This window comes from Jaculus jaculus, chromosome 1 (assembly GCF_020740685.1).
Source record: "Jaculus jaculus isolate mJacJac1 chromosome 1, mJacJac1.mat.Y.cur, whole genome shotgun sequence".
NCBI lineage: Eukaryota > Metazoa > Chordata > Mammalia > Rodentia > Dipodidae > Jaculus > Jaculus jaculus.
This window is the reverse complement of record NC_059102.1, coordinates 331,993,362-332,012,629: the sequence shown is the minus strand read 5'-3', so window position 1 is coordinate 332,012,629 and position 19,268 is coordinate 331,993,362. Positions and strand designations below refer to the sequence as shown.

Genomic DNA, 19,268 nt, shown 5'->3' with positions numbered 1-19,268 from the left:
CTTGTCACACAGAGCCTATGACATCAAATCCCCTCCACTATGACTCTGCCACACTGCCAGCTCCTGCGTACCAAAGCCCCTGACACCGTGTGGAAGGGTCCCTGGTGTTTCTGGCAATGGCCTTGGGGGCAAGCAACACTATCTGTCCCTCCATGGTACCGGAGAAGCCATCTGGGCTGTCTTCTCTCCTCCCTCTGACCCACCAAGCCTCCCTGTGTCGCGAGCACTCTCAAAGATGATTGGTTGAGAGGATTCCACCCATGAAGGTCAATGATACTCAGACACTGGTATACTTGCAAAGGAGTTTACTGGGATGAAAGTCACACACAAGCAAGTCCAAATTATCACAACTAATATTATAGCTAATATAATATATAACCAAATTATATTCATCACTACTAACACAAGAATATTTCTAACGAGTCTAACATGCATATAATCTGATAACGCGAGACTTGGGTTGCAGTAACGCGAGACTTGGGTTGCGACGTCTCAGACGCTTTACGCTTAACGCGAGGTCCGTGGTGCGACTTTTTTTCTCTCAGTTCGCGGTGTTTTCTCAGGTCGCGGTGTTTCAAGCCGAGTCTTGATCATTCGGACAGCATGTCGGGCAGATGAATTCGGATCGGTGATGCGTCTCGCAGAGGTCTCGGTCCGGACTGCTGAGCAACCTTTCAGTCAGTCATAGTGTCGGGAAGACTGAGACAACGGTTGCTGAGCAGCTGGGGTTTTTATACCTTCCACTACTTATCTAGAGTTCCACACACACACCTGCTAATCTCTACTATGTCACCACACACAGCTTAGTCTTAGTTTTTGCTTACAAGGTTTGACTTTGCATTTTTACTCTCACAAAAAAAAAAAAAAACTTATTTATCTAAACTGGCCCTGGACCATATGCTGGTCCTTACATGCTCATAACACCCTGTCAAGTCTGTCAGTGGCTCAGGAGGGCTGTCAGGTCACTCCACCCTCCATTCCGCCTTCACAGGGAAGACCCAGCACTTCTCACTCACTGCCCAGCAGCCACCCCAACACCCCCACTGGACATGTCTGCACTTGGATCTGTGCCATCGCCACTTGCTACACTCCTCTCACCCATGTTTTCAACAGAAAAAGAGGTCCCATTCACCCATGTGCAGAGCGCTGCAGAAGCCCCACACCGGTGGATTAAGCCCCGATCCCCGGCCAGTCCCTCAAGCCTCCTCTCATCACACCTTTGCGCCGGGCTGCGTTTCCCATGCCCACACTCACTGCCCACCGCTGGTCTCACTGCATCCTTTCAGCAGCGCCCTCTCCCCACATGCAGGTCGGGGAGGTCAGAGGCAAATAGCCCACCCCCCGGAATGTTCCTAGGCTTCGCCAGGCAATGTTGACAGTCCCACTGCTGCGTTTCAGTCACTTTCGCCGTACTCCCGATACAGCACCCAGCCCGGCTGCATTCTGATAAGCCCTGGCACTTGGTGTCAGGAATACATCTTGTCCATTTTTATGCCCTCAAGGCCCCGCGAGTTGTCCGATTTACCGCACACACTGCAAGAACGTCAGCTGCAGTGGCCGGCCCATTGACAGGGTGACGGAGGCTGGCGGGACAGACAGCGCAGTGCAAGGGACGCACGGACAAAGTCTGAGTCGGGAGGCGGAGGAGCTCTGGTGAGGAACAAACATGACTGCGTGATAGCAGAGGCCAGTCCGCCCGGCAACAAGCGACAATTCAAGGGACCTGTGAAGTGCCAGGGCTTGCTTTAGCGCTGGTGACATGACAACACACAAACCAGACATCGCCTGTGGCTTCGTGGGAATAAACGCAGCTAGACCATTTCACGACAGCGTGACAATACGGCGAGGCCCTGAAGAGGCCGAGCACACTGTCCCGAGAGCAGCGAGCAGGGATTTGACTCCGAGCTCAGAAGAGGTTCTGTTGAAGAAGGTTTCTAAAGAGAGAGGGCACTAAACACGTGGCAGAGGGACAGTGGTCGAAGCACATGGAGCTGCTATCAAATTGCTTGTGCCAGGAGGAGGAAATGGGAATTTCAGGAACCAAACTCATGAGGCTTGTGATGGATTCAATGTAAAACATCCCCCATAGCCTCAAGTGCCAGGGGTAAAGCTTCCTACTTAGTCCCCAGCTACGGTGGCACCTCTGGGCAGGGAAGCCTTGCTGGAGGAGGCGTGTCACTGACTAGGGTGAGCCTGGGACTTGATTAGTTCAGCCTACTGCTGTTCAGACCTATGTAGTCTCTCTCTCTCTCTCTCTCTCTCTCTCTCTCTCTCTCTCTCTCTCTCTCTCCTGATGTGAGAGAGTTGTCATGCTTTCTCCACCATGATGAAGCTTCCCCTTGAAACTATAAGCCTGACATAAATCCTTCCTGCCATAGGCTGCCTGTGGCCAGGTGTTTTGTCCTGGCAATGAGGTGGTAACACGACAAGGCTCAACTGAAGCGTGCAGAATGCAAACTGCCTAGTGAGACTGGAGAGGTGAGAAAAGAGGAGAGAGAGGAGGTGAGGCAGGTGAAAGAGGCAGGGCAAAGAGACACTCGCAGGTCAGCTCAAGCATTCCATCTTCATCCTCAAAATAACGGAAACTTACTAGTGCCTGCTTGAAGCAACAGCACAGGATCGGCATGTGGAGGATGAAGAGAATGAGTGGGGGCTGACCAGACGGGAAACGATGACCTCCATGGCTGAGCCAATTGACATGACAAAGTTTGACCCTGACAGCTACTCTGCAATGTATTTTATCAGTCAAAAGGAGCTAAAAATACCTGAAAATAGTCCACAGAAGCTTTAGGTCTAGCTCTGTGGTAGACTGTGTTTGACTAGCAAGAACAAGTCCCTGGGTTGGATTCCCAGCACTTAACAAATACTATTCTGACAAGAACAGCAGGTGTTGGTGTAGATATAGTTCAGCTTGTTTTATGCCTGAGAAAACTGAGGCCAACTACGCAGATGTGCACAGAAAGCTGTCTCTGAGTTCTGAGGCCTCTGCTCTTTATAACGTGCATGTGGGCTCTGATAAGTTCTGGTCACAGAAACAGGATTAAGCATCCACTGTGGCCAGGTCAAGAGACTCACCATAACTGAGTGAAGCTGTCTATAACTGGTGTCTAGGGGACATTCTGGAGTACACATGATGATTTCTGGTTGGAGGGAACAAATAAAATCTTCAATGAAAACATACAACTTAGATGAAAAGTTAACTCCGTTTCCTAATCACTGTGCAACTACACTGTGTATTGCATGATCATCATGGCTTCCTGGGCTTCCAGCCAGGGCTCCATGCCTGGGCTATATGGCACTTCATAGCTATGCCACTGCTTCTTCATTCTCTGTGGAAACACCGCACACACACACACACACACACACACACATACACACACGTACACGTCCTCTTGGATTTTTGCTTAGGTGAATCCAAGGACATAAGACTGCCAAGAATCCAGGACCAGATGGCCACTGTGCTTATTTTCATCAAAGACAAGCAAACTGAAGCTTCAAGTAGACACAGATGATCCTCTCTCTCTCTCCTGAGAAAGGTCTAAGCACAGGTGGTACTTAACCTTACTGGGTATTTGGTGTCTAAGCTTGCTAGTTATTAGTACCTAAGCTTGCCAGGTTCTTAACACCTAAGTTTCCTAGGTCCTTAAGTTCACAGTCAATACTATATCTTCTGTAATGGCTCGGTATTGGCTTCATTTTAAATAAAGTTTACATTTTCATTTAAAAGTGATGTTCATTGAGATAAACACAAAAAAACACATCTACACAGTACAAAGTATGTAAGTACACACCTGTACATAAATTCAAAAATACCTGTTTGTCCCACTGCTGAAGAAACCCACATTAACAGTCTTGCGAATCTCTTCCTGGTTGTCTCCCTGAGCAACGCTGCAGACTGGCTGCTCAGGCTTTGCTGCGCTGTGGGTGTGCTAAGTTACCATCACAGTTCTGACGCTGCCTGGGAGAGAGGCTTCCCTGGAACGTCTTTTATGATTGCAGGATTATTGCCTAAATTAGGAATAATGATCCCTAACAACACTCTGTGCTTTTAAGCCTTATCCTAATGCCAGCGCAGAACTGTGTCATTAAAAGGGATAACTTAGGGCAGGCTCTCAGTGACCAGTCTCCTCGGGACATCTGTGATAAATGAGAGCCCCACAGAGCAACCTAATGCCTCCAGACATCTTCAATATTGGATTTATAATTATTTCACTTCAGCAGATTTTTCAATTAAAGGTTGAATGCTGCCATGCTTCATATGTCTTCCTAGGCAGTCTGAGAACTTTCTCTTCCTGGAAGGGCCACAGGCATCCTATTAGAAAAAATTTACTGTAAGGACCCCTAACAAAATTTGAAGAATGCAAAGGCTTTGGGGAAACCAGGAAGGACCTGAGATGCCACTCCGTGTCCATGCACAGCCTCTCTGCTGTTCAGACCTTCTCAAAGCTCTTGGCATTCAGCCGCCTCTGCCCTGCAGAGCTGTTCACTCCCAGGGCGTTGCCTTGCCACATCACCCAGCACACCAGGTGTACGATGGCTCCATTCCTAAGACTTTCTGTCTCTCATCTTCTATACCATGATGTTTTCTCTCTTCTAAAACCCTTGAAGAAGTAGAAAGTGGGCCTGGCCTATCTCTGTGGCCGATCTTCAATCAGTTGCCTGAGGGTCGTCCACTCCTGGCCCAACTAGTTAAGCTGCCGATGGCAACATCAGGTGGCCAGGAGGTGCCTTACCCCACTGATCCTTTCAGCTGAAGACAATTTTGTGGGAAGAGGGCTTGGTCAGAGCAGGCAGCTGAAAGCACATCTGGAGCAGTCTTTCTGCTGACTCACACTTAAAACCATTAAACTGGACATACCATCCTTTAATCACAACCTTTCTTCTCAGTACTCAGTAGCGTTCATTTCCCTGTCTTCTGGCACAGTGTGACCTGGCAATGCTAATCTCTCTGCAGTCCTTATAAGTCACCCAGTTTCCCATCCACCCTTACACAGCATCGTCCTTTTTCAATGATACAAAGTCACACAGAATGTGCACAGGTATCACACCCTTTCTATGCATGTTGTCTTTCATGGTAGTCCAAGGAAGCTTTCTTTAAAAAATATTTTATTTATTTATGAGACAGAGAGAAAATGGGCCCACCAGGGCCTCTAACCACTGCAAATAAACTCCAAATGCATGTGCTCTCTCGTGCATCTGGTTTGAAGTGGGTACTGGGGAATCAAACCTGGGTCCTTAGGCTTTGCAGGCAGGGGCCTTCACCATGGAGCCATCTCTCAGCCCTGGCAGCTGTCTCTCTGTCTCCCTTTGCTGCTTCCGTGCATGCCCTGCTTGCTCAGCCTCAGGAGCACCAGTGATTCTCTGGTGGCTCCTAGATTTCTTGCTTCCTCCAGCACTTCATCTTCCAGGTTTTGCACAAGGCGAAAAGCGTCTCAGGACTCTCGGTCTTCACGCACCTGCATAACTACTTTCCCTGAAACTTTTATTTTGCCCAACTCCATTTCTTCCTCATTACCTTTTGCTTATGGCATGCTGCTTCCATTTCGCATACACCACAGATCAGTATGCCACATGATATATTAAAAAAATTAAAAATTGGGGGCCTAGGGAGATTGCTTACTGATTAAGGCACTTGCCTGTGAAGCCTAAGGACCCAGGTCCGATTCCCCAGTACCTACATAAGCCAGATGTACAAGGTGGTACATATATCTGGAGTTTGCAGTGGCTGGAGGCCCTGGTGCACCCGTTTTCCCTCTCTCCCTGTCCCTCTCTCTGTCTCTCATAAATAAATAAGTAAAGATTTTTTTTAATTGGGGTTGGGGAGATAGTCCAGTGGGGAAGAACAGTTGCTGTGCAAGCCTGAGAGTGGGTCAGAGTTGAGCTATTAGCACACAGAAAGCCAGGTGTGTCTGTACACCTGCAACGCCAGCGCAGAGGAGATGAGAGGATGGCTGGGGCTCAGTCCTCACCCGGTCTAGCCAGAAAATGAGCCCCAGGTTCAGTGAGGTGATGCCCCGTCTCGAGTAAACAGGCTGGCATAAACAGTGGGTGCCTGCCTCTATTGGACATGGAATGTGAACATCTGCATGCATATATGCATGTATTTCCTGTGCACATATACCACACATACCCCCCACAGACCTAAAAAATAATAAAATATTATCAGACGTGGTAGCATTGCACTGCATATAGAGGCAGGAGGATCTGAAGTTCAAGGTCATCATTAGCTACATAGTGAGTTTGATGCCAAACTGGGCTACATGAGACTCTGTCTCAAAACAAACAATAACAATTAAAACATTTTAAATGATCCTGCTCTTTTGCACAGCACCTCACAGCTCTGCTCTTCCTCTGGGACTTTAGGGTAATAAGTCCTTTACAGAGGAATTTTTTTCAATAGCTACACATTGATTTACTCTACAAAAATCCAGGAAGTAAAATACATCCCCATTCAGCACTTACCAATGACTACTATCTGCCAATAGGAAATAATTTGCATTTTAATGTTTTGTATTAAACTTGATAGTATATTCCAATGATGTAAATAATTCATTTTCATTACATACTACATAATAACTTATGGTATACAATGAATTCATTCTCCTAAAAGCCTAGATGGAAAAATCAACAATTATAAAATGTATACAATCATTTAAGGGGAAAATAGTATTGAATACTCTAATCACTATTTCTACTCATGAGGAAGAGAAATCACTAAAAAAAAAAAAAAAAAAAAAAAAAGTTTTATTACATCGAATTACCAAAACAACAAACTGGAACCACAAAATAATTCCAAAAAATAATAATGAAAGGAGACTTCAATGACCAGTCCCATCAGAGGACGGCCCATGCCTTTCACGCTGTCCTGGGGCCTCTTGGCAGTCCTCGGTTGGACAAACCCAGGCACCCATCCTCACGCTGCTCAAGTCTCCAGCTCGTACTCTGGTGTGTCCCTTCTCCCCTGCGGAGGCCTTCTCTTCTTTGCTTGCCCAACCACTGACACATATGGGAGTAAAATGGCACTTGGTGTCGGCAGGGACCTTCCTGCCTCACCTTTCACCTGTGCGCAAACCCTGGTGGTCCACCGCCAACGGTCCACACTTCCTGTCTCCTCTTCTAGTGTAACGAGTCTCTGCACTGGTGCAGAAACAGAAGTGCTTGCCATGCGGAGGAGGATGTGACACCTGAATTGAGACACGAGACAACCGCTGTACCAGGGCAGAGCAGCTGCCTCTTCAGGCTGGTCCAGACCACGTGTGACTGAGCTGGCGAGATGGGCAACAGCAGAACGAGAGGAAGGGTGTGGCTGGCCTTCTGCACAACACTGGGGTAAAGGAAATTTCCCGTGGTGTCTAACAGGCTGAAGCCTACTCCTACTTCTTCTTACTGTTTGGATCATCTTTTTCAGGGCTGTCCAAATGTTGCAGTAAGTGCTCAGGTGAGGCTTGGTGGGAGGCCATGAACAGACACGACTCTAACCTGCAAGCCCCACACTGCCTTCCTCCATCCTCTATTCTGCGCAGCTCGAAACCTGACAGGACGTTTTATTTTGTAGTGGAAGTTCTCACACAGAACAATCTTCCACCCTTCCAGGGGCAACTGGCACAGTCTGGGGACATCTTCAGTTGTCACAACTAGAGCTGTGACTTGCATTTACCAGGTAGATGCCAAGGATGCTGCAAGCCATGTGAAGCCCATGGGACAAGCTTCCCACAGGAAGCATGGACGGCCCACGCTGTCTGCAGTGCCGAGGTTGAGAATTCCTACTTCATGGCAAAGGTCCAACTTAAATGCCCCCAATACACAAATGCGTGACAGGCAGCTCTGCTCTTCTCTGATCCTCTATATTGGAGCACGGACTTTGTCTGAACACGCAATCACGTAATCTGGCTGCTGGCTCTGGTACACACGTCCTCCAGCTTCCATGGGAAAGGTAGCTTCCCTTTTTGGTCCTCCAGCCCCACAGCCGACAGCAAAGTAGAATGGAATCAGTGACAGCGAGATGCTGGACCCTCCTGGCTGACGGGGAGGTAGTGCAGAGCCAGCATGCCTCAGCTGCCCGTCATGAAAGCAGCAAGCAGCTGGAGAGAAGTAGCCAGACTCTATCTGACCAAATGAAGCACGCACGACCCGCAGTTCATCCTCCGTCCACCAGGGGCAATGAGAGCCATCAAGAAGAAACAAGACCAGGAGTCTGGATTGAGTGGAACTCCAGGAGAGTAGGAAATGGTGAGGTCTGGGGGCTAGAACAGGTGGAATTTATACAAATACCCCCAGAACACTCATTTAGAATATATCACTGGAATATTTTATAGTAGTGGCTTCAGTGATAAGACACTAATGCTCTAAATTAGTATTCCGATTAAATTAAGGAAATCCACCACATTAGGACAGTTAAATTGGGTTATCACTGACAATGTGGAGGAACCCGCCTGTGCTCGTCCCCATGGTAGCAGCTCTCCGCAGGGGAGGGGCTGCTAGATGAATAATTGCTGGAATTAACTTGAGCACCTCAGGCAGCATTCAGGTTCTGTAATTCAGAGCTCAGGGTCACTGCCGTGGGTTACAGCCTCCTGGGGATGTTCTCAGGGTTCCTGCCCTGCGCTTGGTGTGCTGTCCATATCTGTCTGTTGCTATGCTACCTTCAAGGATTCTCCCCACTCCCAAATTTTCAACTGAAAACTGCTAAAATTGCTCATGCAGGCACAGCACAAGGCTCCTCCCTTAGCCCCCACCATACCTCCCACACACCCACACACATGCACACACCTGCCAGCACACACACACTCATATGAGCACACATTCATATACCTACCTGCACACACACACACATTTATCTTTAAGAAAGCACTGCTATCCTAGATACCAAAGGCTTTCAAATAGAAGAAGAATGACTCCAAGGGAGGAAGGACAACCCAACCAGCTAGTTTAAAAAAAACCAAACCAAAATCAAGGGCTTCAGAGATGGCTCAGCAGTTAAGGTACTTGCCTGAGAAGCTTAAAGACCCAGGTTCAATCCCCCAGTACACAGGTAAGCCAGACACATAAGGTAATGCATGTGTCTGAAGTTTGTTTGCAGTGGCTAGAGGCCCTGACACACCCATTCTCTCCCTATCTCTCTCTACATACATATATATGCCTCTTTCTCTCAAATAAATACAACATTTAAAAAAACAGAATGACAAGAAAATAAACAGCCCAGATAGTTTAGCTCAGCAAACAGAATCTGGACCAAAGTCTCATCAGGCATTAAAAATGCTGCCCTCACAAAGCTTTCCCTTCTCCACATTGCCCTCACGAAGCTGTCCCTTCTTCATGTCCCCCTCAGGAAACTGCCTGTTCCCTGTGTCACCCCCAGGATGCCCTCTTTCCTGTGTATGCTGTTTTCCACAACTACTATGAAGGCTTGAGATGACATTTCTAACGGGCTTAATCTTTCTGATTAGGCCACCAATGTTTGCTCCCCTGTCGAACTAGAATGCTGAACCCTTCTGTGTCATTATTGGCTGGACACTCAGTACCGAAGGAAGCTCTGGCACAGGCCCTGGAGAATACCGTGGTTCTTGGATGGCGCAAGTGCTGACAGGAATTGTCCACTTTATTCAAGTCACAGAATTCTACAGTACATAGGGTCACAGCTAGAACATGCCTTTTAATTGTACAGCATTTAACCAGTGAGCAAGGAACATCTACAGGAAGTAACTTACCAGAGACCAAGAATAAATGGAAAAGCAGGGACTAGACTCTTCGGTCTCTGAAGCATCAGGTGGAAACGTCACAGAACCAAGAGTGAGGCACTCGCTGCCCAGGGAGCTGTGGGGACAGCACACATTGGCGTCCAGCTCCAAGGAAGCTGATGCCAGTGTAATCAGATGTAGCCTCAGCCACACGTTGCCCAGCACATTGTTTTGATTAAAAGATGATTAAAAGGTTCAGAAGTAATTATTATAATTTCCAGAAAGGATCCCACTATGTTAGACTCAGTATATTAATAAACACATCCAAATGTAACTATGAAAAACAGATTGTCTGCAAGTAATCTTTCGATTAGTAACAGATGCTATGGGCTTTCAGATTCTGAAGTGTATTCATTTTAAATGGCCTGGGCACAGCTGAAACCATCCTGGTGCTAATTGCTCTTTCTTTTTCTTCCAGATTCCTTTTGAAGGTCTGACCTTCCCTTGGGGTCCTACCTCTGTCCTCTCAGCATAGACCACCACCTTTGCCACTAACCAGTATCTACGCTGACCGAGTGGGAATAAGTTTCTCAATAACTACGGGCTGAGAGGCCCCAAAGGGTGAGGCCGTGTGAGCAGACTTCCATCTCTCCCCTTGCAGCAGGTGGTATTGGTAGCCTGATGGATGGAACACCGACTCTGAAAGCCGTCACTTAGAGAGCCGTCCTGGGCAGGCCTTGCAGGTGCTTTACCAAACCCAGCTACTCTCTCTGTTTCACAAATGGTGAGCCTGCCATGCTAGCCCCCATATATAATGCCAGCACCTGGGAGATGAAGGAGAAGGACCGAGTGTTCAAGGCTTGCTGGTGTGCACCATCCTCCCTGACCCTACGTAGCACCATCGTTCCACTGTGGGAGCACCGTCCTACCTCCTGTGTGAGCACCATCCTCCCTGACCCTTCATGGGCATCATCTATTCTGTGGTATAGGAGAGACACCTGATTGCCAGCACAACCCAGTTGCCTTACAGTTTTCATGTGGACCCTCTTCAACGCCAGTCACTGGGAGAAGAGTGAACTTTTGCTTCAGCCATATATATTGACAATCTGAGATACACCTCAGGAAGCTTTAGTTGCAAACAAAGCCAATATAAAAGGAAAAAGAAATGTTTTACAGGGTTACCTCACAGAACATCTGGGGGAGTCAGTGCCAGGCTGAGAAATGACGAAGGTGCCTGATGGCTCTAGCAGACCTAACTCGGGCTGTCACCCCCAGGGGCCCTGGGCTGTGCTGCAGAGCTCCTGCACTGCGTCAAAGGGGCATTACTCCATTTCCGGACCAGAGACGCTGTGTGTGACATCTCCTGGTCCCAGATTGTTCCTCTGTCAGCTGACTGTGAGGGCTTGGGACATAGTCCAGCAAGGCGTCAAGGGAAGTGATATTTTTGTGTGTGTGGTGTGCGTGTGCGCACGCAGGCACATGGAGGTCGGAGGACAACCTTGAGGTACTGGTCCTCTCTTTCTACCTCGTTTGAGGGTTAGGGTTCTTTGCCACTGGGAAGTCCAGCCTAGCTGATCTGTGAGCTCTGGATGCTCTTGGTTTTACCTCCCATTACCACTGACACATTGGGATCACATACATGTGCCACTGTACATCTGGCTTTACCTGAATGCTAGGGATTAAACTTGTGTGATCAGACTTCCAAGCAAGTGCCTTTAACCGCTGAGCCATCTCCCAGCCCCAGAAAGTCAGGTTTTGATGTGTACCTTCTAAGCTTGGCTTGGAGCTTTGAATGACACTCAAAGCCTTGTGCTGCCGCTCCAGCCCTCCATGCCTGCTGCTCTGACCACAAGGGGTTTCTTTCTGGTATTTTCCCCACAATGGCCCTGCTCCTCCCAAGCCAGGTCTGGAATATGTCTGCCCTTCTGCCTGCCATCCCAACTGCCACAACGTTGCAAGCCCTACCAATTTGAGAGTCAGGTGTCCTGTGACACACACTTGTGGGACCCCCAGGGATGACCTGATGAATGCCTGCCTGCTAACAGTGAGCTCCCCAGGAGGAAGAGCCACAGATCATTCTGCTCACACTGTGTTGCAAGTACTGGGCTTGCAGACCGCGGCAAGCTTCCAAAGCTGAGCACTAATTTAAGCACTTTACATTTACTGTATCACTTAATCTGTAACACACAAAAAAAATCGGGACTTGGAGCTGGGAAGATGGCTCAGTGGGTGTAACATTTGCCACACAAATATGAGGACCTGAGTTCAGATCCCTAGAACCCACATAAGGTGTTGGGTGTGGTGCTGTGTGCCCATAATCCCAACACGGGAGAAGTGGAGACAAGAGAATCCCCAGGGTTCACTGGCTGGACTAACCCAACTGGTGAGCTCCGGGTTCAGTGAGAAACCCTATTTTAAAGAAGAAGGTAGCACACAGTTGCCAGTTAACATCTGTAAAAGGGAGCTGAGCATATGACTGCAAGAGGGGCAGTAATGGAACCCACACTGTTTGCTTTTAAGTTGTGCTTTGATTCAGTACTCCTAGGAGTGGTTGAAGGGCTACCCTAGAATGAGACAGAAAGTACAGCGAGATGCTCAAGAGAAGGGAAGTGGAAAATTAGGGGGCGTGGGTTGCAGAACTACTCACAGGAATGAGGGAAACAGGGCCGGTGTAGTTAATGTTCAAGGGTAAATGACACAACCAGAGACAAAATGGATGCAGGGGTGGGAAGAAGGAAAGTTCTAGAATAATCCTGATGTTTCTGTCTTGGTGTGGGGTGGAGGCTACCAATTTCTGAGATAGGGAAGAGCAAGGTTAGAGTGCAGGGACAAGAGAGGAGTCAGCGTGTTTGTGTGGAGCAAGGTGAGTGACTCAGGCAGTTGCTAACGGCTGGAGTGACAACTGGATGTGAACCAGAACCTCAGCATCTCTCTAAAGGAGGACGAACTTGCCGTCATCACCTGAACCAGCCACGCAGTGATGGACAAGTGTTGCATTTCTTCTGTCCACAGGAGAGCCAGTACCTGCTATGGCCACTGAACACTTAAAATTGGGCTCTTGCAACTGAGGGGCTAAACTTCCATACCAAGAGAGAATTGTCAACTCAGAACCCAGGTGCCACCAGAGCACCTACTCTCCAGAGGACCCCAGCCTGATTCAGTTCTGACACTACTACCTGGAGGTGGTATGAGCCATCGACTAGGGGCCCAGCCCATAAGATAGCCTCCAGCTCAGAAGCCAGTGGCAAGCCACGCTTCCGAATGGCCAGCTGGGTGCTGGAGCTGCCGGAACGCTGACAGGGCTCCGAGGATCTGTTGCAGTGGCTCGCGGAGCACCGAGCTTCGCATCTTCTCTGGGTGTGCCTCCCTCCCAGCACCTCCGAGTTTGCTTCCCCAGAAGCCCCTGAGCCTTCCTCCCTTGGGATTTCTTGGAGGCTCTGCAGTCTGGGGTTAACGGACTGTGGCACTGATCCCTGAGCAGCAGAACCTTCAGCCTCCTCCCCTACCCAGCTGCAGGGTGATAGGGTGAGACTGAATGTTGCCACCTTCTACTCACATGACTCGTTCCCCTGGCAACCAGCCCCGTCCTGAAGCAGTCCACAAGATTATTATGGTTTGCTTCATTAGAATGAAAGATGCTCCTGTCACCCAGAAAAAAATCCAAGGGATTTAGGAGCTGGGACTGGAACCCAGGTCTTGATAACTCCATGTCAGGAACTGGGCTCAAAGACCAAACATCAGAACAAAAGATTCCCAGTGTCCCCATTTACAAGGGTTTTAGGAATCCTGTGCTAAGATCTAGGGGAGCAGATGCCAAATATCTGTTTCATATTGATTACATTATCTTGGTAACTTTACTGAATTTTAACTAACTTAGATTTAAATAGCCACATGGGATGAACAGCCAGTGTACCGGCTAGCGCTGATCTAGACACCAGAAGCTGATCGCTAATATTAGAAATGACAGCTCCGCTCAGCAGAAGCTGCTGAGATCAGCAGGGACCTTAGAGTTTATCTGGTCCAATTCTCTCATTTCACAAATAAGAAAATTCAGGCCCAAGCAGGAGAAGCGATTTGCACAAAATCACTGTGGCAAGAGAGAAGTCAGGGGGACCAGGGCCCCATTCTCCTGTGTCTGATCCTGTGCCCTTTATCTCCCAGCAAGCCTCGGTACCAATGCAAAAATAGCTGCAATTTTGTTTAATTCTGCTCTGTGGAATCGATGCAGCTGATGGGCAAAGCCAAGTGCAGATCATGCACTCCCCCTGCTGAGCATCTCCATGTCCATCGGCTAAGTGACTCTCTGAGTTATCTTCTTTATAAATAATAGAATGCACTCGAGTTAGTTCAACCCCGAAAAGATCTCATTAAGGAAACCCAGTAGCTTGTACAACCTCCAACGGTTGTACGGACATAGCCTGGCAGGCAGTACAATCAGGAGCAATTGACGTAGTGTTCCACCTCGGCTCAGTGGGGCCCATCTCTACCTGCTACGGGGCTCAGGGCCAGCGCACACCCATCAGAGGGGCTGAGAGTGGGGCTCAGCCCTAGCACCTCTGCTTCTCAAAGCCGGTGTCACTACTGCCACTCACCAGTCCTGGGGGTACCACTTCCGTCCACACATGACTGTTCAGAATCTAACTCTCAAGCATGGAGCCTCTAAACCCTTGAAAGGGCGTTTCTGGCTTCTGCCCAGATCCACAAGTCAAAAGGAAGAAAGAGCCTCAGGCATAGGAAGGGTGTTTAACAGAAGATGGCAAGGACCACACACAACAAATGACCTGCCAAGCAAGTAAGCCATCTGCACAGGTTAGGGACTGTGGATCTTAAAGCACATGTTACTAAAAGCATCCCTGATTCAGGCCCTTCACACTTAAGATACACATCTCCACATTATAGTGATTTCAGCTAAGCCACCAGGCACTGTGCAATTTTATCACAATACACATTTCTCACAGCAACAATGGCACTGGTAGGAGCCATGTAGGGAATGGAGTCGTGCATTTCGATGCATGTGGAGGGTTCTTTTGGTTCGGTCGTTGTGTCTGGGTTTTCTAAACACATGCAAGGACAGCACAGCTGTGGGAGAAATAATGCCTGCGAAGACTTTCCTCCACAGCAGTGGCAGCAGCACAGAGGAAGCGTGGGTCTGACAAGCATCTAAGAACTGAAAACTGAGGAACTATGGGACAATGCCACCAAGGCCCTTCCATCCAACAGTGCTATAAAGGTTAGGAAAGGACTTCAAGACACTCGGCAGGGCTGGGCCTGGGAAACCAACCGGGAGTGTGGCCTCCAGCAATGGTATGAACTGATGGAGTAGCTAGGAAGGGACTCTGCAGTGTGTTCACATGTGCACACCTACACATGTAGAGGCCAGTGGACAACGTCAGGACAACTTGTTCCTTGAGTGTCATTCACCCTTTCAGGGACAGAGTTTCTCATTGGTCCTAGAGCTCACTGATAGGTTCAACCGCCTGGCCCCTGGGATCTGCCTAGTGCCAAAATTACAGGGACTTGCCACCTCGCCTGGCTTTCCCTCATGGTTGTAGGAATCCAACTCAGGTTCTCTTGCTTTTAAGGCAAGTATCAACCCCACAATGGCTCTGCTGGCATATACATTTTTGTTCATTTAGTAAGGGTTCCCTATGTAGCCCAGGCTAACCTCAAACTCAGAATCCCCTAGACAGCCTCCCAAATACGGTATTCCAGGTGTGTGCCACCACATCCCACTGCTGGCATCTAAAGTGGTGGGCAGTCCTCATCACCTGGCCGTTCCCTCCTCTTGCAGCTCTCCAGAGCCAGGACCAGGGCTCTTTCTGCTCCTCACGCACACTCCTCTACCCGCCAGGACCCTGCAGCTTGCCCTTGGGTCTGCCTAGAGAGGTCTGGCCCAGATCCCCCTGTGACTGTGTGTCCCCTGCCTTTACCGGGCAGCCCGAGTGCTACCCCCTGCCACAGGGAGGCCTCAGTGCTCAGGCTGCCTGAGGTGGCACTCACACCTATGTTGACTTGGTCCGGTTTCATATTGTGAAAATGTTCTCATTTTAAGAATGATTCAAATGTCATCTACTCTCTTAACAGACTTTTAAGTGTACAACACTGTGCGGTCAATTATAGATATGCCATTATAAAGTACATCTAGAATTCATTCATCTTGAAAGCGGACTTTGCCACCTGCTGAGTAGCTTAGCCTCTCAGTTCCGCCGACTGCTTTCCATCACCTGCTTCCAGAGCCCCGTGAGTTCTCGGCCCTCCTGTGAGGAGGCTCATGACACCTGTGCCTGAGTCCTTTCACTTTCACAGTCCCTGACCTGTCCCTACTGTCGCAGAGTGCTGAGTGCTTGCTGCATGGATGGGAACCAAGTGAGAAAGGGATACTGTGTGACTTGTCCCAGCACGTGCTTATGAATACATAAAGAGTTGAATTAAAGGACTGTCCACACAGGGAGAACAGGGACCTGGTTTTATCCTGGCACCAGCATAGTTACACAAATAATTGGATTAAATGAAAAGGAAATAATAATTGTCTTTTCATAGTTTCAAAAGCTAAAATGGGGCTGGAAAGATGGCTTAGGAGTTAAGGTGCTTGCCTGTGAAGTCTAAGTACCCAGGTTCCATTACCCAGGATCCCTGTAAGCCAGATACACAAGGCAGCACATGCGTCTGGAGTTCGTTTGCAATAGCTGGAGGCCCTGGTCAGCCATATTCATTCTCTCTCTCTCCCTCTCCTTCCTCCCTCTCTCTCAAATAAATAAATAATTATTTTTCAAAAAAGCTGAAATGCACTCATACATTTCTGAGGGCCCTAGAGATACTAGAAACTGCGGGGCCTGGGGTCATGCTGGTGAGTCAGGCCCTGCTCAGTCCCGAGGAGATATGCAGATATATATGCAAACCCTCATGTGCACTGGCACACAGGTCATCACACCTGCATACAGTATGTATTTAAGGACAGGGTTCCAAACATCCCCAAGCATGAAGTCATACTGACCCCCTCACCTCCACCCACACCCTCCATAGCACAGGCACCACTGAGCTCAGAGGTCCCGGATCCCAGGGTGGGAAAAATCCACCAGCATTGTTCACAGGGGACTGGAGGGTGAAAGCGGGGGGAAGGGGAGAGCTTTGAAATGACCACGAGGACAGGATGTGGACACTCAAATCAGTGACCCTCACGGGGCAGGTGAAAACCAAACAGCACAGTGCCGAGGAATTTGCACCTAGTCAGCCAGACAGGCAGAGTATGCTCAGGCACTGGATGCAGGAGACCCCACCGCCACCCCTTTCAGAATTCCAGAATGAAGAGATGCTCACACCCCTGGCATAAAATACCACCACAGCCGGGCGTGGCGGCACACACCTTGAATCCCTGCACTTGGGACACAGAGGCAGGAGATTATCTGTGACTCTGAGGCTAGCCTGGCCTAGAATAAGACCCCACCTCACAAAAAAGCAAGACGAAAAGGCGCAGTGTTTGCACATGACCTCCACGCAGCCACACCTTGGCCCTGCACTTGAAATCTCCTCTAGACTGCGGAGTGGCTGGTGCATTGTCAATGTCACAGAGCAAGCTGCTCTGTGGGGCTGTGTGGGGATGGTGACAAGGAAAGGGCTGAACATGCTCAGCGCAGAGGCAAACTCCCATTTAGAATTTTACTTGTTTATTTGAGAGAAAGAGTGAGCAAGCGAGAGAGAGACTCTGGTCAATGCAAACAAACTCCAGATGCATGAACCAAGTTGTGCATCTATCTGGCTTATGTGGGTCCTGGGGAATTGAACCCGGGTCATTTGGCTTTGCAGGCAAGCACCTTAACTATTAAGCCATCTTTCCAGCCTCTCACTGAGTATTTTAAACCTGTGGTCAGTTGAGTCTTCCTCATGGAGCCTGTGGGTGTGGAGGGCGATGTATGTCAAAGCTCAGCATAGCTCTGAGAGGGAAGAAGCCCAGTCCACACAAAGGGGCTCACTCTTCCATCAGAACTGGAGAAGGACTGCACACAAGGTGTTAAGGAGACAGAGCCAAAGGGATTAAGAACAGTGGAAGCAGGGACCCAGCTCAAATTAATTTTGCCTACACTTCCACTGTCTGTCTCTGGGGCCTGAATCTGACTTCCTTCCTCCTTTTCCTATCCTCTTTTTCCTTAGTTAAAACATCTTTTCACAGAGGCACCACATGGCTGGTTTACTTCTGCTGTTCACAGACCACAAGGGGAGTTTAGAGTTTAAAATCGGGGCTGGGAAGATGGCTTAGCAGTTAAGGCATCTGCCTGCAAATCCTAAGAATCCTGGTTTGATTCCCTAGTACCCATGTAAGCCAGATGCACGTGGTGGTGCATGCTTCTGGAGCTCATTTGCAATGGCTAGAGGCTCTGGTAATCCAATCTCTCCCTCTCCCCCACCTCTCATATCAAATAAATAAATAAAAATAAAGATAAATATTTCTTAAAAGTTTAAAACTGGGGCTGGAGAGATGGCTTAGTGTTTAAGCACTTGCCTGTGAAGCCTAACAACCCCGGTTCAAGACTCAACTCCCCAGGACCCACGTTAGCCAGATGCACAAGGGGGCGCACGTGTCTGGAATTTGTTCGCAGTGGCTGGAGGCCCTGACATGCCCATTCTCATTCTCTCTCTCTCTCTCTCTCTGCCTTTTTCTCTCTCTGTCTGTCAATCTCAAATAAATAAATTAATTAATTTTAAAAATAAAAAAGTTTAAAACTGTTGCCACAGTCCTTTCTAAGAAGAAGGGTTTGCAGTGGGTAGGAGAAGAGGCCAGGAGACCCAGGCACCACCTCTCCCTTCTGCTTGCCACCAGCACTGGCCTGTTAGGGCTGCCAAGACTCAGGACACTAGACTCAGCTAACCTGAGGGCAGCATTTTAATAAGCTTGTTCACTTTTTTTTAACCACTGCTAAAGAACACTTACTCATAGTCAGAAATGGACTCCCATGTTATATTTACAAGATAAAAGCAAAAAGAAACTTAAATCGTCTGAAAATGAAGCAAGCATTTTGCCTCTAAGCTATCACCTCTGCACGTATTTGAAAATATCTACGGAATGGCTTTACTTTTCTCTCTCATGTGTGCTTAGCTGTTTCTGCATGGTGGGACTTCAGGCAGATCATCATTACCTTCCCATGGTCACCTCACTCTTACATCAGGATCAATGCTCACACTTCTAACTTCCCTCTGCTTCCAGGGCAGCTAAGAACCCACAGGGATCTCAAGGCACTTCAGGAGATCCAGGAAGAGAATAGCTCATCCACAGCGCTCATCCTTCTTCTTAAGGGGACCCTTTAGCCAGAAACAATCCTTCACTTGACTACTCAGTTCTTAAACATGTAAAGAAAGCTCTTCTGGGTACTTTGTACATCACACAATTGGAGACATACTTGCAATGACAGTGGGCAGACACCTTTATCAACCCTGTGGACATGACAAGTAACTTTTGTAGCTGGCACTGTCTACCTCAAGAGGGGTGAGCCAGACCTGGGCACAGTGGAGCTGACCTGTACTTCCAGCTACTCAGAAGGCTGAGGCAGGAGGATCACTTGAGCCCAAGGGCTTGGAGGCCAGCCTGAGCAAAGTAGT

At 48.6% G+C, this 19,268-nt stretch overlaps 1 protein-coding gene across 4 annotated transcripts in view; it reads right to left on the bottom strand.

The window, feature by feature from the left end:
• The window catches only part of Hhat (hedgehog acyltransferase), a 407,044-nt gene that overhangs the window by 143,073 nt on the left and 244,703 nt on the right, over nucleotides 1-19,268 (bottom strand). The window contains exons 10-11 of one of the 4 annotated variants that reach the window (XM_045141568.1): nucleotides 9,708-9,813; nucleotides 6,856-8,243 (exon numbers count right to left, since the gene is read on the bottom strand). The exons of the other annotated variants lie outside the window; for them this stretch is intronic. Coding sequence (XP_044997503.1) covers nucleotides 8,103-8,243; nucleotides 9,708-9,813 — 247 coding nt within the window. The 3' untranslated portion in view covers nucleotides 6,856-8,102. Of the gene's footprint in view, nucleotides 1-6,855; nucleotides 8,244-9,707; nucleotides 9,814-19,268 lie in introns of those variants that run through there. 4 annotated transcript variants of the gene reach the window in all.